General features: G+C 44.5%; 1 protein-coding gene and 1 long non-coding RNA gene across 2 annotated transcripts in view; one reads left to right on the top strand and one right to left on the bottom strand.

Moving 5' to 3' along the window:
• The window catches only part of ROR1 (receptor tyrosine kinase like orphan receptor 1), a 466,632-nt gene extending 450,686 nt beyond the window's left edge, over window positions 1-15,946 (bottom strand). Inside the window, exon 1 of the mRNA XM_055585619.1 lies at window positions 12,867-15,946. Coding sequence (XP_055441594.1) covers window positions 12,867-12,957 — 91 coding nt within the window. The 5' untranslated portion in view covers window positions 12,958-15,946. The remainder of the gene's footprint in view (window positions 1-12,866) is intronic.
• On the top strand, window positions 10,408-12,235 carry LOC129655331 (uncharacterized). Its single transcript, XR_008715901.1, has 2 exons — window positions 10,408-10,518; window positions 12,046-12,235. It is a non-coding gene; the product is annotated as an uncharacterized LOC129655331 (long non-coding RNA).
• Window positions 15,947-21,472: the final 5,526 nt, after the last annotated feature.

The raw sequence follows: 21,472 nt of genomic DNA on the forward strand, positions 1-21,472 counted from the left end.
CTCAAACCATGTGGGGATATCAATCTTGCCTAACAAAAACAGTAAACTTCCTACTGAAGAGGATCTTGTCATATATTTCTCCTGTATCCGCTTTAGTTGCTAAACAAATATTTATCCAAATGGAATCGCCTGTGACTTCCTGGGAGTTTATATAGGACGTGTCACTTGGAGGGTAAGGAGCTGTGGCTCCCAGATCCCTTCTGTCCTTCTGTCCTCTACATCAACACTTAGCAGACAGACCACTGGCCTGTTGATTTGATCCTGTGAGTCTGGGGGAATCTACTTTCACTAACATCCCAGACTGGTTAAGAAACTTTCTAAACTTGAGTCCTGAGGCTGAGAGCTGGGAGAGTTATTGATAAAACATTTTGATCATTTCATCCGTATATGTATATATGTGTGTGTATACACACGCACACACACACATATATAGTTTTAATCCCAACACAAAGATAAAATCTGACAAGTACTCCTTAAATAAAAAATCAAGTTGCAGCCAGTGTAAGGGCGCAATGCCTTACTTTCATCTTGGGAAGGGAAACCAAGCAGTGTTGGAAGTGCTGGACTCTCTCCGCCCCTTAACTGACTACTTGCAGAGCAGTAGGATACGGTGCCTTGCTGACAGCTGGGGAGAACAAACTGGGCGCGCTTAGCTCAACTCAGCTCCTCCCTTGCTCAGTAGCAGGGAGAGATGCCGTTTATCAGTGGCCCTTGGGAAGCCCCCATTGCAGGTTCTGACACTCTGAAGACTATCTGGCCACAGACAAAGCACTCCATTCCTTGGCTCAGGGACACTGGATGTGAGTGGGCAGAGCATGCTGTGAGCAGCATAGAGAAAGAGAGGGTAACTCACCGGTAGATTGAGAACATCATCAAAAATTGTTGCTGTTTATTGTCAGTCAGCCTACTGCTAATCTCAAACAGGCAATATTTTGCGACTAAAAGTTCCTATATAACACCCAGCAATTCTCTGAAGGGAGGCGATAAAGAGCCACCATGGAACTAAGCACCACTTTCTTAAGGCACAGGTCTCAGAGGAGTCCGTATGAGAAGAGCTAACTTCCATCACACTGAACATTCGGGGGGGGGGAAGAAAAACAACCAATCCTCTGCAGGGAGTATGAACATTCTGTACAAACTATGACCACATTGGTGTGAAATTCAAGAGGTGAGGATATAATAATCTCTCTTGTGGAGAAAAAGTAAAATAGTTGTCTTGATGGATGCCTAATCCCATCAGGAAACGATGTCAGTTTCCCTGGAAGAACAGATAGGAGCCTTTCCAGGAACTTTAGGATTTCAGGCAACAGGCTTTGTTCTTACCTTAGGATGTTCAACCTTCACAAGGCTTAAGAAAGTCCCTGTCCTTGAGTAATATTAATATAGCTATAACCTAAAAGTTCTAGGTGCTAGGAAGGTCTGCCCCAGAGATGGTTATATTATAAAAGAAAGGTTCTGAGGTTTAGAAATTTTGCTCTATCACATCCTGGGGAAATCTCAATGGAAGCAGTGCACTCTCATTCTCTCCATTTAATTCATGGGAGTAACTACAAACACATACTAAACACCACCCAGGCACTGTACGTGCACTTCCAGTGATCCTCCCCACCCTGTGCAGGTGGGCACCCTTATGCTTCCCATATTGTAGGTGAGCAAGTTGAGTCTCGGGGAGGTCAAGTCATTTGCTGACCTGGCAGAAAAGTGTTGAGCCTAGTTTCACAAGACGTTCTGATGCCAAATCCCTTCTGTTACTGGCTCCACTGCATGCTGCAATCGCCAACCACTTAGGAAATTCCTTCTTTTTAAGTAACTTCTCTGTCTATTTGCAAGTGAACTTTCTTAAATTACAGGGATCTTAGCTCAAGGCTCCACCTACAAATGACTCACAATTATTTCCAAAATGAATAGCTGATTTGCAAAGAATCAAGCAAATGCATTTACTGATGAAACTGCAGTGACAATAGACCAACATCAGTCTCATAGGGTCACAAATTCCAGTCTCTTAATTTTTGGTCACACCATGCAGCTCTCTAGTTCCCCCAACCAGGGATCAAACTCAAGCTCTTGGTAGTAAAAGCTCAGGACTAGGACTAGGACTGCCAAGAAATTCCCCCAGTCACTGAGGGCATAAACCACTAAAAGCCCAAAGTTAAAAAGCCTGGGTTTCAGGCATGATCCATCAGCTGTAGTGACCTCAGCGCCAACCTCATAGGCCTAATTTTAAAAGGGAGAGAGAAAGATAGAAAGCTAAAGAAAGAAATCTTGTTTTATTAGATTATTTGAAAATTTAATGGTAATATATAGGAAATAGTTTTGTAAGCTTCAAAGCCCTATACACATGGAAGATTCAATTCTGATTATTTTGACGCAGCTATTTGGCTGGATCTTACAGAGAATCTGAATTATCAGAGTTTTTTTTAACAATGAGGTGCAAAATGGCATAATGATCAAGGACCAAGCCCCAGACTCAGGATAACTATTCTCAAATCCTGGCTCTCCCACTTAACTTGCTATTTGATCTTGATCAAATTGCTTACCTTCTCTGTACCTCAGTTTTCTCATCTGGAAAATGGAGCTAATAATTACTGCCTATCTCACAGAGTTGCCCTGAAGACAATACAAGTTAAAATACTTAAAGAACTTAAAATAGCTCTTGGTACACAGGATGTTTGATGTATAATACTCTACTAGTATGATGTTTATCACACAGACAAGAGGTAGACTAGGGTTTAAAAGCCTTCATTACAAAACAAAACTGCTGCAGCAGAGGCACTAAGATACAGGATACTTTTGACCAGCAACCCAGCAATGTACTGGATTTTTAACTCTCTGGGATGCCCTTTTATAGAGAAAAATAAGTCATCAGGCTCCCAGTAAAACCCTGCTTCTTCCTCCCTTCCCCTGCTGGCTTCCTACACAAACAAACATAAAGGCACCACTCAAAGCCCTCTTTCCTCTTCCTTACTCTTCCATCCCTGAAGATCAGCTTCATCCCAGGGTGAAGGCCCAGTTGAAGAAGTCTGGACAGCCTGGGCAAGTCCCTGGAGACCAGGGCAGTGGCAGAATGTCCAGCATTTCTCCTCCACTCTCCATCTCAATCCTTCCATCCTTCCTGGCTCATATCACACCCCATTTCCTCCCAAAAGACTTCTCGGCACTCTGCATCTGTAATTGCCAATTCTGTATTTGCTGGCTGCATAATTATTACACAAGTGCCTATTTTATTGCTCCTAAAAGATAACCTCCCCAAGGGCTAGTCATAGTTCTTCTAGAATCCCCACAGTGTTGAGTATGGTGCTCCAGACAGACATCGTATGTATGCCATAAATAATTGGGGAAGGGGTTGAATTCACTGGAAGGAGCCCAGACTCCCTGCTAAGGGGTCAGATGCAAACCAGGTCTGAGCCTTTACTCCTCTTCCCAAGCTCATGGGAGACGCTGCCATCAGATCACAGCATTCCCTCCCAGAGACCCTGGAAGAAACCACAACATCCTCTTCAACACTGCACCACAGGCCACCAATACAAATTGACTGGAAAGATTAGCCCTTTTTGCCTTCTCTGCTTCCTAGGCATTTCCTTAACCGAGATAGCACTGGGACCTCACCACTATTACCATAGCCACCATACTCTATTGTACAGAGCTATTGACCTGTCTGCCTCCGGTAGACCAGGCTTTCAAACTTTTAATCACGAGAGCTCAATAATAACCCAAATTAGCATGTACCAAACTGAAGCTAAAATTTCTCCAAACAATATTCATCTGATTAATGTAATGCACTCTGATATATCCCTATTATAGTCCTATCTAAAATACTGATTCAGACTTACAAAATTCATCTCATGGTGCACTACGGTTTACAACTCTATTCATATGATAGATACACTGTGCTTAGCCACTCAGTCATGTCTGACTCTTTGTGAGCCTGTGGATTGTAGCCTGCCAGGATCCTCTATTCACGGGGATTCTCCAGGCAAGAATAATGCAGTGGGTAGCCATTTCCTCCTCCAGGTGATCTTCTCAACCCAGGGACAGAACCCAGGTCTACCACATTGCAAGCTGATTCTTTACCATCTGAGCCACCAGGGGAGCCTGATATGATAGATACATATAAAATATTAGTTCTATAAATAATGTTCCTTAAGATAACATTGTGCTGTGCTGTGCTTAGTTGTTCAGTTGTGTCTGACTCTTAGTGACCCCATGGATTGTAGCCCGCCAGGTACTTCTGTCCATGGGGATTTTCCAGGAAAGAATTCTAGAGCGGGTTGCCATGCCCTCCTCCAGGGGATCTTCCTAGCCCAGGTATTGAACCCAGGTCTCCTGCATTGCCGGTGGATTCATTACCAGTTGAGCTACCAGGGAAGCACAACTGTAACTAATAATCCCTAACATCTTAGCCTTCATTCAACAGAAGTTCATTTCTTGCTCACCTAAACAGGTGCAGACTAATGGGTAGCTTGCACTGGGCAGTCATTAAGGATGGATTCCAAGCCATTTGCATCTTGCGGTATCTTCAACATATGACTCCTGGAGTTCCCACGTTCAAGATCATAGCAATCCTGCCTGGGAAGCTTTTTGTGTGTCAGGTGTACAAGTGACACTCATTGCCTTCAATCTCTTTCCGTTGGCTAATATTTAGTCACATGGCCTTACAATTGCAAGGGACCTGAGAAAGTAGTCTAGCCATGTGCCCGGGAAGAGATGAAACAGATCTGATGACTAGCTAGAAATCTCTGCCAAAGACCTGCCGTCTGAAAAATTCTCCAAGGGAAGGACCTAGCCTTACTCCCATTTATATCTCTAGTGACCAGCAAAATATTCGGCTCAGAGTAAGTGCATAGAAAATGTATGGTCAGAGAATGAATGGAGAACACAGTAGGTCCTGGCCAGAGCTCCAGAACTGTTATGGTTCATGATTAGGCGTCACAATTCTCTCCAAGCTCACACCTGTGCAAATCCCCTCCCCTGCCCAAAGCAGACTTGAATCTGAAAATCTGGATTAAGGCAGGTGGGGAAGATATCAGAGAAACTGTCTTGGTGTTTTCCCATCTATTTGTGGGCTACACAGAGACTTACTCTTCCTACAACCACATGCCTGCTGAAAAGGAGCACAGCAGAACAACTATGAGCACACAGGCTTTTGAGGCAGATAAATCCTGACCAGGCCTGTCTCTGGTTACAGAACTACAGCTGAGCATTCAGGATTCTGAGCATCGTCTATGAATTATCTCATTGCATCCTCACAATAAGCCCCTGAAGGACATGGGTTTCTCCCTCTGACCCTCCAGTTCCCTGAGTGAGAATTATCTACCCCTATGTCCCCAGAGCACTTTTTCCACAATTCTTTCCTATAGTAAGTCCCTCACAACAAATGAGTTTCATTCTGAGAGCACATTCATAAGTCCAATTTGTTCCTAAATCCAATAAAGCTAGCCTAGGTACCCAAATAACACAATCAGCTGTAGAGTACTGTACATAACTGTCTTATAGTACTTTTCACACAAAGAGCACATAAAAAACAAACACAAAAAATAAAACACTTATAATCTTGCAGGACAGTACCTTGAAAAAAACAGTAGTACAGTACAACAGCTGGCATATAGGGGCACATTCTTTGAAAGTTTGCAACTTGAAGGTACATATGTAGGGGAGTTACTATAATGCATGAATGGGGGAGCTAGTTGACATGTGGAAGCCCGTATCTATTCATCCTGCCTCTCCAATTACACTTCAAGGATGGGTCAAAATACCTAGCATCAAATGCCAAACCCAACTTAAGAGTTGTGTGAGGCTAGCTAAGACACTTACCACAATATTTGAGCCTTGACTTCCTTATCTGAGAAATGGGGTCAGAAGTCCAGCATCAAAGGGATGCTGGAACATATAAACCCAATACCAATAAAGAACTATGCCTAGCACATAGTAGGTTCTTTAAAAAGTAAGACTGTCCCTCTTTCTTCTCTCCTTGACAGCAAGGATAAAGTTTTATTCCTGAGCACTAACACTGTATCTTGCACATAATAAATATATAACAAATGTTAGTTGAAATGCACTGAATGACCAGCCCTTTACTGTTGAAAAATACAAATAAAACACACAAACCCGGTGTGAATCTTTAGAAATCCTTTTATCTCCCCTCCCCCTTCCCACACATTTCTTTACTCTTTTCTCTTTAGGAAACGTGAACTTCTTTTTCTTGTACTTAGAAATTTTAAATGGCTAACAGAGCACCTCAGGATTCTTTCCTCTGGCCATTATCCTTCTCTTTCAAGTTGTGCTCAGCAAGATTATTTGGATATTGGAGCTAAAAACGGTCAGATTACAAGTAGAGGGCCCTGAAATGTAACATTCCCCATTGCAGGATTCTGGAATTACACCAAGCACCAGGGAGGGCTTGCTCTTCCCCAAAGAGCTCACTGTTTTGAAAAAAGTCTTTGTTTTAAGGCTTTGCGAAGCTGCCCTGCGGCATCTCCTCTGGGATCCCCGGCACTAGTGTGGGACTGCTCACATCTAGAGTATCTACATGCTCCCTGTAAAACTGAACATTCAAGCGTTCTACCGTCTTGTAAAAACTGCTGCTGAGTCTTGGTTTATCTCACAGCATAATGATCATTGTTTTGGAACCACTTGTTCTGATTTCTCCAGCAAGCCCCTGCTAATGATAACAGCTAACACAGGTTTACTAGGCTCTGTATCAATTATCTCCTTTAATGCTCACAAAAAGCCTACAAGGTGGATATTACTCTTATCCCCATTTTGCAGAGAAAGAAACCGAGACTTAGAAGGTCAAAGAACTTTGCCCAAGTTCACAGAGCCAGCAAGCAGCAAAGCCCCAATTCAAACCCTAGTCTCTCAGGTTCCAACCCCATTCCTTTTCTGCTACTCCACACCACCTCTTTAAATGGCTATAAAAGAAGGTCCTTTCTGTATAGAAATACTTGAAAAAATAAACAGTTTGGACTGGTTGATCTTTAGGTCCCTTCCCCCTCTTAAAAAAGAAATCTATGGTTCTATGGAGAGAAGGAAAAAAAAAAAAAGGAAATGTAAGGAGGCCAAACATTATGAGGCTTGGCTTATCAGTATTTAATAACAGCTTTTGGATCAAAACTCTACAGAACCTTATTTATGGTCAGACAGTTACTGTTAAGCAGAACCTTTTTATACAACCTTTTCATCTGAGGATATTGTAGCCTTCTACTGCCTTTCTATTAGTGAGAGATGGGGTGTGAAATTTGCTGGCCCTGCCAACATTATCCCATTAAATTATCTGCCCTCTTTCAATGTAATTCACTCAGGGGCACCAGTTGGAGCCTCAGGCCCTGTGGCTGTCCGTGCCTGGGCGTTCTGAGGGGGAGGTGTGAAGGAAAAGGCTCAGGTGGTAGCAGCACCCCATGACATAACATCAGTCCACGTTTCACTGCTCTACCAAAATAAAGTGGATGCCACAATTATACCATTCCTAAACAAACTGAAAACCCCAACCAAGCTTACTGCAACAAAGAGAGAGCCTTTTTACTGCTGTTTATTTTTATTTTGTATTCGTTAGCTTTTTAGATATTCCTGGCATGCAAGTCAGGCTCCGTGTAACAAGCAGCTGCATTTAGTTAAGGATTTCGAAGAGTTCCCCCCACCCCATTATCCTCCCCCCACCGCCCACTTAAACTCCAGAGAAATTTCTCAGACTCAAAGAAGGCTATTCCTTTCTCTTCGTCTGTCTACAGAACAGTCTCTCCCGACACACCTCGGGGATTAGGTAAGGCCAGGCTGAGGCTCTTGTGTCAAGAAAGAGACCTCGGAGACTTGAGTGTTTCCCAGCTGGGGCTGGATTTGCAAGGGTCTAATTCACATCGGGAACTTGGAGCAAGCAAGCCAGCTCTCCCACCAGAGAACATTCTAATAAATCACCCCTGTTCAGCCTACACCCCAAGTTGTACACCACGATGCAAATACAGGCACTTCATCAAAATACATCTCATCGCTGGTTGGAAGGAATTGCCAGACACACTCCTCAAACCGCATCCAAGTTGCAGTTCATTACAATGATATAATTCCTCTTGATCAGAGGTGCAGACCATCCGAGGCCCTTCCGGCCTATCTCTGAATTACAGCAGGTCTGGCTTGGCGAACTCCAGCACAGGAAGGAAAACTGAAATTGGCTGTCTCCAATCATTTCTTATGGGCTTCTCTGATGGCTCAGCAGATAAAGAATCTGCCTGCAATGCGGGAGACACAGGAGACATAGGTTTGATTCCTGGGTGAGGAAGATCCCCTGGAGGAACAAATGTCAGCCCCCTCCAGTATTCTTGCCTGGAAAATACCACGGGCAGAGGAGCCTGGTGGGCTACAGCACATGGGGTTGTAAAGAGTCGGGCACAAGTACAATCATTTCTTATAACTCCTAGATACAGCTAAAAAAAATGTTCCTTTGCTACTCTCAGAATACCTTGGGGAATGGCCCCTTTGGCAACTATATAACATAAAAGGAGTGTAAATTTTAAGACTTAAAGCAGGAAAGACTGTCCAGGGCAGCAGTTAGATAAGAGCATGAACTCTTAAGGTCTGTAAGGCCAGCAAGGCCATTTCCTAGCCATGTGACCTTAACAAAGCAATTTAACCTCTCTATGCCTAAATCAAAATGAGCTGATTACACCATCTTCCTCATGGGGCTGTTGTGAGGATTCAGTGAGTTAATACTTGCAAAATGCTTAGAATGGTGACTGGCCTATTGTAAGGATTATACAAGTGTTTGTTAAATAAATTGTATAAACAGAGGCATCTTGGAATGCTTGGGTTCAGGCAAATACATTCCTAGTTGAGGTCAAAGGATTTGGCACCATTCATCAGCTTCTCTCAGGCCCAATAACAGCCGGCCTGGTGGGAGAGAAAGCAGAAAGTGAGACAAGATAGAGGCCCCATGGATTGTGCAGATGTGGGATAAGGCCCAGGAGCCCCGGCAATCCCTGGCAACCTATCCAGGAAGGCAACTCATTGCCCCAGGCATCAAACACTCCAAATCAACGCTCCTATCTTTGGGGGATTATAGTTTTCTTTAAAAGTCAGATTATAGCTAGAAACATACAACCATAAAAATTCACGTTAACTTTTGTGTATTATTTCTGGGGGCTTGCATAGCCTTAATTTCAGGTACCCCAATTTAAGACCCTCTAGTCTGGGTGCCCTTCTCCAGTACTTGCCATACAGGGTTTCACTTAGATCTCATATACTCAGGTAGGGCTCAGAAAAACTGATCACCATACCCAGTAAGCATAAGAGAAAAGATTCAAACCCATTCTGGTTCTGTTAACTCCAACACCTGTGCTTATAACTATTAACTGTTAAGTTCTACCACACTCTCTTCACATTAGAAGATGAGAAAAGAGAGGGAAAAATCCTTGAAAATATACCATGTTGAGTTTTTACTAGGAAAAGCAAATTATACCACTTTAAAATTACACAACTTTATATATGCCCAAGGAGATTATTCTCCATTCAACAAAAATCTATGGCCCACCCTTACTATATATGTATATATGTCATTTATATAGATATACATATATGTATGTGTGTGTGTGTGTATATATATACACACAGATGGCTATTCCAGGTGGCTCAGTGGTAAAGAATCCGCCTGCCAATGCAGGAGACGCAGGAGACATGGGTTCAATCCCTGGGTCGGAAAGATGCCATGGAGAAGGGAATGGCTACCCACTCTAGTATTCACGCCTAGAAAAACCCCTGGACAGTGGCGCCTGGCAGGCTACAGTCCATGGGGTTGCAATGAGTTGGACACGACTGAGTGACTGAGCACACACATATATATACATATAGTCTACAAAGCCCTCCATTCTCCATAGGATGCTGGGTAAAATTTTCAGAAATATTTTAAATAGGGTATGTGGTCACCACCAAACCACAGCCAATTTGGACACTAATGGATGCAAGTGACACACCATTTAGAAACTTTCAAGTATAATTTGAGGCCTATGCTCGCCATGTAGGAGACGGAGAGGAAAATACAGACCAAAGTTTAGTCTGTAAAAGGACTCCTAACCAAATATCAGGACGATAACCCCAGGTATCAGAATAGCAGTACAGCCATAAGGAAACTGAATTGATATTAGAAATTAAATATTCCCAACACACTGCCAGAGGCAGTGGGACCACACTGTTTGTCAACTGGGCCTCAACGTGGCTCCCCCAGGGAGATCTTCAGGTGTCTCCAATAATGATGGGGCTGAATAGCTTGGTCCCCGGTGTTTTCACTAGAAAGCTAACAGTCTTATTGCCCTCAAAAAACTCTGATTCTATAAGCAGACAGAACAGGCACCTATTAAAACAGCTTTGTAAAGTTTACAAAATGACAGCAAACAGTAGCAGGCCACCACCCTCTGACTCCAAGCAGCCAAACCACAGAATCTATAAGACTCTGAGAGGCTAGAGTGGGTTCTAAATGCCCTGAACTCTGGGTACAATTATCAAGGCTTCAATTTCTTAGAGAGTTTTAGCTCTGGATTGGTAAGAGGTCGATGGGGAGAAAACAATGAACAGACAGAAAAAAATAAATGTAAAGGTTTGCTACTTCTGGCTAACAAAAGAGAGAAGTGGTGGGAGAAACGCTGAGCATTTTTTAAAATAAATAAATGAAACATATCTCCCTTTAGGCTGATTTCCTGAGTCTCTGGCTGAGTTACCTTGAGAATCTTGGATCAGACAAGAATAAATCTGAGTTCCAGTAGATCTGTCCCCAGAGAAAAGATCAAACATTCACAGAAATGGAAAGGGATTTATTAGACAATAAATAAGACAGTAATAACGGATTTTAGCTCATTATTGAAGAGTTCAGGATAGGCAATACTCTTTTAAAAGAAAAGATAAACTTTAATGGGAGAAAAAGAAACAATTTTAATTCATACAAATGGAGGTTCCACAGAAATGGGACCTAAGACATGGCCAAAGAAGTGGCAACTTCTATACTTTTTAAACAAAGAAACAATAAATTTGTAAGAAATTTTAAGTTTTTTAAGCTTGTAGACAGTTAAGATAGAATTTGGGAGACTGCTTAAGATAGAATTTGGGAGACTGCTTACAATTTTGTTACAATGATTACAGTGTCTACATTACAATTGTCTACAATGATTACAAAATGATTTTCTGGACATTTACTTAAAGGCAGATTAAGAAGGAAAGGTACACTGGACCCCCATGTCCTCTCCTTGGTTCTTCCCCTTCCCCATGATCTAAAAGCATCAATTGCCGAAAGGTTATACAGAAGGAAAGGAGTAGACAGAGAATATAACTGAAATTGTCAAGGCCCCAAACTAGAAGCCTTGCCTTCGCTAGAATCACCCTGGTTATCTCCACCTCAATTCGCCCTGCAACCTGACATCACGACTGTTTACAATGTTGTAGGCAGTATGGCCCATTTTTTATTTTTCACCCAGGTGTGTGGCATGGAACCAGATGTTTGGCATCAAGGAAGCAAACATCCACGTGACCAAGCTGTTTACATTTCATTAGGATTTTTCATCAGGGAGGTGCACTCCCTGCTGATGTACATCTTAATTACAATTAGGAGCTGTATTTACCCCGGAGGAGTCTCCAGATTAGCACAACCACACTATAGGATCAGTTTCAGAATCATCCTCGGAAAATGTGGTTCCCACTTCCCCAAAGTCATCTCTAAGAAATCAAAATTCACACAAAACTTCCTTCCAGAGTGTGTTTTTCTACCACGAAAAAATATTAGCTAGATTTTAGTCCAAACTAATTCTGCAGTCATAGTCCATGTAGGGAACAGATCTCTTCCCCTCAACTGCTAAATAGCCCAGAGCCTTTTTTCTCCCTAAAAGCACAGCGTTAACTTAAAAATGAAAGATGCATGATAAAAGAGCATAGGTTGGGGCTGGGAGGGAGGGAGGGAAGAATTCAGGGGCTCCAGTACTCCCTCAAGGGATGCATGTTAAAAGTGAGGCCCAAGACCCTGGAGACTTTAATCAACTTTCCCCCTCTAACCTCCAAAGAATGAATCGGTTGTCTCCACAGGCGCAGCCCGGCTCTTCCCTCTCATTGTGTACCGGCTCAGACTCAGCAAGGATCCCAGCTTCCCGCAGCGAACTAAGACGCCGGAGCTTTCGGTGAAGTCTTTCTCTAACTGTTGCGATTGTCTTTGGAGATTACCAAAATCAAGTATGCATTAGCTGGCTTTTCCCCTCTTGTTCGTAACACACACACACACACACACACACGTGCACTTAGGAGCGGCAGGCCGCCTCTGACAGCACATTTTGCACAAAGTGGCGGCGCCGGCAGCACACACGTTGTGGCCTCCATCGTGACCCTCCAGAAGCCCGGCGAGTCGGGCACCGTGGAGATGCGAGGCCGCCCGAGCCCCAGGAGGACAGAGCTTTTGTTTGGGTCGGCCTGCGGACGACACAGACTCTCGCAGGCACCCCTGAAAATACAAACTCCCTTCTGGACCACGCTCTCCAGGACCGCTGCGATTTGGGAGCAGGATGGACTTGAACAAAGTTGAAGCTCATTTAGGGGTCCAACGAGAGATGGGGAGACGAAAAGCATCCCATTGCCCCACGAACCCCAACCCCTCCACGCTTCCTGTCAGCGCTGACAACTGAGGCTGGGCGCCGGAAAAAAGTCCCGGGCGCACCTCCGGCCCGCATCGAGGTTCGCGGGTGAATCCTCGCCTGTCTCCCCGGCGCCTGAGGTCGCGCTGGAGAGTCACCCGACGGGACGCCGGCCGCCCCCCGAGGCGCGCGCGGAGCTTCCCGTCTACCCAGTGCCGGACAAACCGGCTGGAGGTTGGGCGGGGCCGGACGGGCCCGCAAACTGGCCGATGCGCCTCTTACCTTGGGCAGTGGCCCCACGCGCCGCCAGCAGCAGCGCGGCCAACAGCGCCAGGAGCGGCGGGCGCGCCCCGCGGCGGCGCGGCCGGTGCATTCCTCCTCTCGCGGCGGCGGCGGCGGCGGCGGCTCCCAGGCCGCGCGCAGAACATCCACGGGTTCTGCCCGGGGTCCCAGCCACCTCGTCCCGGTCGCTCTCCCCGGAGGATGCCAGGGGCGTCTGCGAAGTTCTTTGTCCGTCTAACCTGCTCCTTCGCCTTCGCCCGGCCGCTCAGGACCCTGTAAGCGCGGTCCCTCCCCAGCCCTCTGGCTGCAGCCTCGCCGCGGCTGGACAGTCAGTTCAGTCGCGGGTTGTCGGGGTTGCACTCGCGAAGGGCGAGTCTCGCCCGCGCGGACTCTGAGAACAGCGCGCCCTGCGCCCGGGGGCTGCCGTCCCGGGGCTCCTTCCGTGGCGGCCGCGGCGGCTCCTCCCGCTCTGCGCGCTGGCTCTCTTGCTCTCAGCCTCCCTCAACTTGTCACTTTCCACCAACTCTCCAGCCCAGCGCCTGGGCCCCGACCAATGGCAGAGGCGGACCCAGGCCGGCGACCCAGCGCCCTCTGCTGCCGCCTTTCAACACCCGCACCCTGAGGACGTCCCGAGAGTTGTTGTTCCCGCGCCTCTAGCAAGCTCCCCTCCCCTCCCCCACGACACCTCAAACCTGCAGCCCGAATTGAGCAGCGGGGGGGACCTCGGGGCCACTTGACAAAGGGAAACCGAGGCTCAGGGAGGTTTATCTGGCTCGCAAACCTGTAGCTAAATGACTTAGTTAGGAGTCCCAGATAGCAGCGATCTCAGCTTTTCCTCTCTTAGCTGTGTAACCCTGGGTAATAGAACATTTAGTGATACCATGCAATTTCCCTTTTGAGATTCTCTTTGACCCATAAAGTGATTTATGGTTTCTCATTTTTGTCTTCAATTTCTAGTTTCACTGCATTGAAATCAAAGTCATCAGTACCATTTCCTTTTGGAGACTTATTAAAGATTTCTCTGTAGTCAGTTTCTGTCAGTGTCCCCTTGGTCTCTTCAAAGAAGGTGTTTTTCTGTCTTCAGAATTGGAGATAGGTGATGATCTCAGTTTGACCTGGTGTTTATTATGTTACTTAGGCCTTCTGTGGAGAAGGCAATGGCACCCCACTCCAGTTCTCTTGCCTGGAAAATCCTATGGACGGAGGAGCCTGGTAGGCTGCAGTCCATGGGGTCGCTGAGGGTCAGACACGACTGAGCGAATTCACTTTCACTTTTCACTTTCATGCGTTGGAGAAGGAAATGGCAACCCACTCCAGTGTTCTTACCTGGAGAATCCCAGGGACTGGGGAGCCAGGTGGGCTGCCGTCTATGGGGTCGCACAGAGTCCTATACAACTGAAGTGACTTAGCAGTAGCAGCAGGCCTTCTGTGCCTTTGCTTTTTTTTTTTTTTAGCTGCTTGGCCAAAGGGATCATTAAAGTCTCCTACTAACAGTATGTTTTTGTCCATTTCTCCTAATTAAACACTATGAATTTTGTGATGCATAAATGCTCATAACCTTGTGGAGAGGGCCTTTGATCATGTAGAGTGTTGAGCACCTGCTGTGTTCCAGGCCCTGCTTTAGGCTATGAGTATGCAAGAGCAAAAAAGGGACACCCGCCAGTGTTGGCCTAGAGGAACATGGAGAAACCCACAGTATAAATAATCACGTACTGAATACATCTTTGCCTAGTGCTTTGTGTGCATTTGTTCCTGCATCTTCCATTGGCACTTAACAGTCATCACAAGTTTTTATGTCTCTTTGCACTTTTACATAGATTATCATCATAATACAGTTTTAGAGACTTAAATGAAAGAAAAAAAAAAAAAGAGTAAGTGACTTCCCCATAGTCACACAGATAATGGATGGCCCTCAGTCTCTTGGGACTTCCCTGGCGGTCCAGTGGCTAAGATTCCACATTCCCAGTGCAGGGGGCCTGGGTTTGATCCTTGGTCAGAGAATTATTAATAGATCCCACAATCAACAATGAAGATCCTGCATGACATAAGGAACATCAAAGATCCCATGTTACAACTAAGACTAGATACAGCCAAATAAATAAGAGTATTAAAAAAAAAAGACTCAGTCTCTTTACCATAATGGGCCTAAAAGCTCTTGGCCAGAGCCTGGCATATAATAAGCACTTGATGATGGTCAGTAGGCATAATTGGTGCAGCATTAGCCTCTAAGAACCTAGTTTTAGGATTTTATAATGAGCAGTCACCTCCTTGAAGGCAAGGACTTGGTAGCCCAAATTATGTCCCAGCAGATCCTAGACTGTAGGCTTGAGGCCCTCTGCCCTCAGGCAGGTGAATGACTAACCCATGTGGGACAGTCACTTATTCTTCTCAGGACTTCAGAGCAAGAGTGTCTCCAGCTGCCCTGGTAGCCTCCGCCCTGTCTATCACTCTGACCTGAGGTCAAGGAATGATGGACAGAGAGACCTCTTGGGTCAACCAGTTTATCACCCAGATAGGTCTGTCCCTAAGTTTCTCTGCCTGAGACCCATTCAACCCTATCTCAATTATCTCCTGTCACTTGCCTGAGGAACTTACTGCACAAGGTTCTCTTGTTAGAAAACTGTCTTTGATGGTCGGCCTCAATACACCATGGCCCAGAAATCAGAGGAATCTCAGGACACTGAGAATCCTGGCTTGCTATACAGTCTTCCATCATCTACAGAACACACTCAGTTGTCAGACAAGGAGCCTTTCCTGTCCACACACCCTGCCCCCAAACCGCACCCATAACAGCTCAGCCCAGGTATCTCAGGTAACAGACGGCTGCCAGTGCTGAGTATACAGAACTTAATGGCACTTTTATCAGTACTTGAGCTTTTCAGGAACTTAATCACAGAATCATAGATGTGAGGAATGTGACAGCTGGAAAGGGCCCTGGAAATTATCCCTCTTAACATTTTATACAGGAGAAACCTGGGAGTCAGGAAGGTGAAACTCCCTTGTCCAAGGTCCCACAGCTGGCTGCAGCCAAAACTGGAACCTGCATCAACCAGTCCAGAGTAAGCACTCCCTCAGTTATCCCAGATCCCTGGAAATTTAGCTATAATATTTTGTTGTTGTTGTTTAGTCGCTAAATTGTGTCTGGCTCTTTTATGAATCTCTCTCTGCAACAACTTTTCAAAATATGGCTCTTTTAGCCCACCAGGCGCCTCTGTCCATGGAATTTTCCAGGCAAGAGTACTAGAGTAAGTTGCCATTTCCTACTCCAGGGGATCTTCCGGGTCTGAATCCGGGTCTCCTGCATCTCCTGCATTTTTAGGCAGACTGTTGGCCACTGCGCCACCTAGGAAACCCCTGAGCTTACTTTCAGTTCAGTTCAGTCGCTTAGTTGTGTTCGACTCTTTGCGACCCCATGAATCGCAGCACGCCAGGCCTCCCTGTCCATCACCAACTCCCGGAGTTCACTCAGACTCACGTCCATCGAGTCAGTGATGCCATCCAGCCATCTCATCCTCTGTCTTCCCCTTCTCCTCCTGCCTGCAATCCCTCCCAGCATCAGAGTCTTTTCCAATGAGTCAACTCTTTGCATGAGGTGGCCAAAGTACTGGAGTTTCAGCTTTAGCATCAGTCCTTCCAAAGAAATCCCAGGGCTGATCTCCTTCAGGATGGACTGTGAGCTTACTTAGACCATCAAAATTCCTATGAGGTCAGTGTTATCTTTATTTTTCACAAAGAAACTAAAGTAAAGCAAGGTGAAGATATTTGCCCCAGGGTTGCTTAATTTCTTTCATTAGTTAAAAGAAAATACAAATATGTACTTCACAGAATGGGAAATTTCAGTTAAATAAAAAATGTGAAGTGTTTAGCACAGGGCTTGATACTGAGCATTTGCTTAACAAATGTTTTTTTTATCACTCTTAACAACAACAACAAAAAAAGTTGCCCAAAACCAAAAAAACAAGGCAAAAAGGTAGAACTCAAGCCTAAGTCAAATCTGTCTCTACATTACACCCAAGTAGTGGGATGTGTTAAAAAAGATACAAGCAATAGAAATGCTCATCTTGCAGACCTCCTATGGCCCTGCCCTCTCCCTTAACCTCTCCAGTCATTGATGCAAATGGATCAGATAATCCAGGAGGAGCCACTGTCTTCAGAGTCGTGGCTGCAGCTATGAGGTACCTGCTGAGGTTTTGCTGCTAGGGAGACCACCACCCACCATTACCTCTCCCAGGAGCACACTCATGGCTCTGTGTATTATTACTATGGACACTTGGAAGGCACAACTGTGGTAAGTCACAGTGGGAAGGTGGAAAAGGTGCAGGATAGTGACAAATCAATGGGGTCAAGTACAAAGGAGAGCACAGAAAAAACTACCTTATATTTTGGAAAGTTGTTGCAGAGAGAGATTCATATGGGGCATTTGCTTGACTTACCAACAAATACAGCCATTAATTTTTCATCTTGGAGAAACCAAGTAGAATGATGGTTACATGTGAGGACTCAGGAGCCAGATAACATGGATTCAAATCCTAGGTTTGTGCCTAATAGCTGCGAGAGCTTGAATCTCTGTAATATTCACCATCTAACTTTGTTCTAAAGATTAAATTAGTTAACACTTGTAAAGGGTTTAGCCAAGTGCTTATCACACAGTAAGCAACCAATATTTATGAGATATTATAATTAGTGATTAAGAACAGAGGCCCTAGCACTAGACAAACCTGGCTAGATGACCTGAACAAATCATTTTACTTCTTTATTGTATAATATTCTCATCAGAAAAAATAGACATAATAATAGATCCAATCCTACAAAGTTATTTTAAATATAAAAGTATATATTACATACCTTGACTATAAAATCTCAACACAGTGTATAGCATGGTACCTATTCAATAAATTGCTTATTATTTTTTTCTCCAAACTTCTATATTATGTGGTGAGAGAAGGGCATAAATATGGTGATCACACAGGTTGTATTTCTAGCATAATCTTGATTTTGTATATTTTGTTCCAGTAGCTTCACAGGTCTGTTTGTATAGGGGTAAAAAACTGATAAAAAGACACATGTGCTCCTTGTTGCACCCCAATGTTATGTCTTCTTGTCCATGCTATACCTCTGAGATACTGTGTGTGTTTAACATCGCCTAATTTTAGTATCTCCATCAGTTCATTAACAAGAAATTCAAGAACAGTAAGGGACTGTAACTAGTACCAAGATGTTATACCCTATAAAACTTCTGAAAGAAAATATAGGAGAAAATCTTAGCAGTCTTGGGTTTGGTGAAGGTTTATTAAAGAAGACACAAAAGCCATGAACTGTAAAAGAAAATAATGATGTTATATTTCTTCAAAATTAAAAGCTTTTGCTTTCTGAAAGACATTGCTGTGAAAATAAAAAGGTAAACCATCATCTAGAATAAAATATTAGCAAAGCATATATCTGACTAGGGACTTGCATATGAGTGAATGAGTGAATGAAGTCGCTCAGTCGTGTCCGACTCTTTGCAGCCCCATTGACTGTAGCCTACCAGGATCCTCTGTCCATGGGATTTTCCAGGCAAGAGTACTGGAGTGGGTTGCCATTTCCTTCTCCAGGGGATCTTCCCAACCCAGGGATCGAACCCAGGTCTCCTGCATTGCAGGCAGATGCTTTACCCTCTAAGCCACTCTTGATGTGATGTGAAGTCACTCAGTCGTGTCCTACTGTTTGTGACCACATGAACTATAGCCTACCACACTCCTCCGTCCATGGGATTTTCCAGGCAAGAGTACTGGAGTGGGTTCAACTCAGTAAATCTTTAATCCAATTTTCTGTTGATGAGTGGAGCTGTGTTCCCTCCCTGCTATTTACCTGGGGCCAAACTACAGTGGAGGTAATGAAGATAATGGCGACCTCCTTCGAAAGGTCCCATGCATGCACTGCTACTCTCAGTGCCCCCAACTCTCCAGCAGGCCACCACTGACCCACGCCTCTGCTGGAGACTCCTGGACACTCACAGACAAATCTGGGTCAGTCTCTTGTGGGGTCACTGCTCCTTTCTTCTGGGTCCTGGTGCACAAGGTTCTGTTGTGCCCTCCAAGAGTCTATTTCCCACTCCTATGTAAGTTCTGGCAGCTGTATGGTGGGGTTAATGGCGACCTCCTCCAAGAGGGCTTATTCCATACCCAAGTCGGCTGCACCCCGAGCCCCTGTCCCTTTAGCAGTCCACTGCTGACCCATACCTCCACAGGAGATGCTCAAACACAGTTCTGTCTCAGTCTTTGTGGGTCCCTGGGTCATGGTGCGCACAAGGTTTGTTTGAGCCCTCTGAGAGCTTCTGGCGGGAATGGGGTTTGATTCTAAACTCGAAATTCACCCCTCCTACCATCTTGCTGGGGTTTGTCCTTTGCCTTTGGACGTGGGGTATCTCCTCATAGCCTGCCCAGCGCTGCGCAGCTGCCTTGCACCACTATGCCGACCTTATCTTCACAACCCAGATAATCATGATGGTGTGATCACTCACCTAGAGCCAGAAATCCTGGAATGTGAAGTCAAGTGGGCCTTAGGAAGCATCACTACAAACAAAGCTAGTGGAGGTGATGGAATTCCAGTGGAGCTATTTCAAATCCTAAAAGATGATGCTGTGAAAGTGCTGCACTGAATATGCCAGCAAATGTGGAAAACTCAGCAGTGGCCACAGGACTGGAAAAGGTCAGTTTTCATTCCAATCCCAAAGAAAGGCAATGCCAAAGAATGTTCAAACTACCACACAATTGCACTCATCTCACACACTAGTATAAAGTAATGCTCAAAATTCTCCAAGCCAGGCTTCAACAATATGGGAACCGTGAACTTTTAGATGTTCAAGCTGGATTTAGAAAAGGCAGAGGAACAAGAGATCAAATTGCCAAAATCTGCTGGATCATGGAAAAAGCAAGTGAGTTCCTGAAACACATCTATTTCTGCTTTATTGACTATGCCAAAGCCTTTGACTGTGTGGATCACAATAAACTGGAAAATTCTAAAAAAGGTGGGAATACCAGACCACCTGATCTGCCTCTTGAGAAACCTGTATGCAGGTCAGGAAGCAACAGTTAGAACTGGACATGGAACAACAGACTGGTTCCAAATAGGAAAAGGAGTACGTCAAGGCTGTATACTGTCACCCTGCTTATTTAACTTATATATAGAGTACACCATGAGAAATGCTGGGCTGGATGAAGCACAAGCTGGAATCAAGATTGCCAGGAGAAATATCAGTAACCTCAGATATGCAGATGACACCACCCTTATGGCAGAAAGTGAAGAAGAACTAAAGAGCTTCTTGATGAAAGTGAAAAAGGAGAATGAAAAATTTGGCTTAAAGCTCAACATTCAGAAAATGAAGATCATGGCATCCAGTCCCATCACTTCATGGCAAGTAGATGTGGAAACAGTGGAAACAGTGACAGACTTTATTTGAGGGGGGGCTCCAAAATCACTGTGGATGGTGACTGCAGCCATGAACTTAAAAGATGCTTACTCCTTGGAAGGAAAGTTATGACTAACCTAGACAGTATATTAAAACGCAGAGACATTACTTTGCCAACAAAGGCCCATCTAGTCAGAGCTATGGTTTTTCCTATGGCTTTTGAACTGTGGTGTTGGAGAAGACTCTCGAGAGTCCCTTGAACTGCAAGGAGATTCAACCAGTCCATCCTAAAGGAGATCAGTCCTGAGTGTTCACTGGAAGGACTAATGTTGAAGCTGAAACTCCAATACTTTGGCCACCTGATGCGAAGAGCTGACTCATTTGAAACGACCCTGATGCTGGGAAAGATTGAAGGCAGGAGGAAAAGGGGATGACAGAGGATGAGATAGTTGGATGGCATCACCGACTCAATGGACATGAGTTTGGATAAACTCCGGGAGTTGTGATGGACAGAGAGGCCTGGCTTGCTGCAGTTCACAGGGTGGCAAGGAGTCGGACACGACTGAGAGACTGAACTGAACTGAACTTACAACTCAATGATGAGAAGAGAAACAAACTAATTCTAAAAATGGGCAAAATATATGAACAAAAACCACCAAAGAAGATATATAGATGACAAAGAAACATATGAAAAGATGTTCAGCATCATTACTAATCAAGGAAATTCAAAGCAAAACCATGTTGAAATAATACTACCTACCCACTAGAGTGGCTAAAGGTAAAAAGATGAACCATAATATCAAGTGCTGGCAAGGATGAGGCGCAATTAAAGTTTTCATATATTGTTGATGGGGATGTAAAATGGTACAATCACTTTGGAAAACAGTTTTCCAGTTAAGAGCTAATTTTAATCTACCACTTGATCCCACTGTTCCACTTCTAGGTATTTTTCCAAGACAAATGAAAACATTTGCCCAAAGACTCTCACACAAAACTTCAGAGCGGCTTTATTTTTTCATTGCCAATAATTGGAAACAACCCAAATGTCCATCAACAGGTGAAAGGATAGACTAGCTCTGGTGTCCAAACAATGAAATATTAATACTATTCATCAGTAAAAAGCAATAAATTATTAACACATAAAATAACATGGATGAATATAAAAATAATTATGCTGAGTGGAAGAAGCTAGATTTTTTAAAAATAATATATACAA

The sequence above is a fragment of the Bubalus kerabau genome, chromosome 6 (assembly GCF_029407905.1).
Source record: "Bubalus kerabau isolate K-KA32 ecotype Philippines breed swamp buffalo chromosome 6, PCC_UOA_SB_1v2, whole genome shotgun sequence".
Taxonomy (NCBI): domain Eukaryota; kingdom Metazoa; phylum Chordata; class Mammalia; order Artiodactyla; family Bovidae; genus Bubalus; species Bubalus kerabau.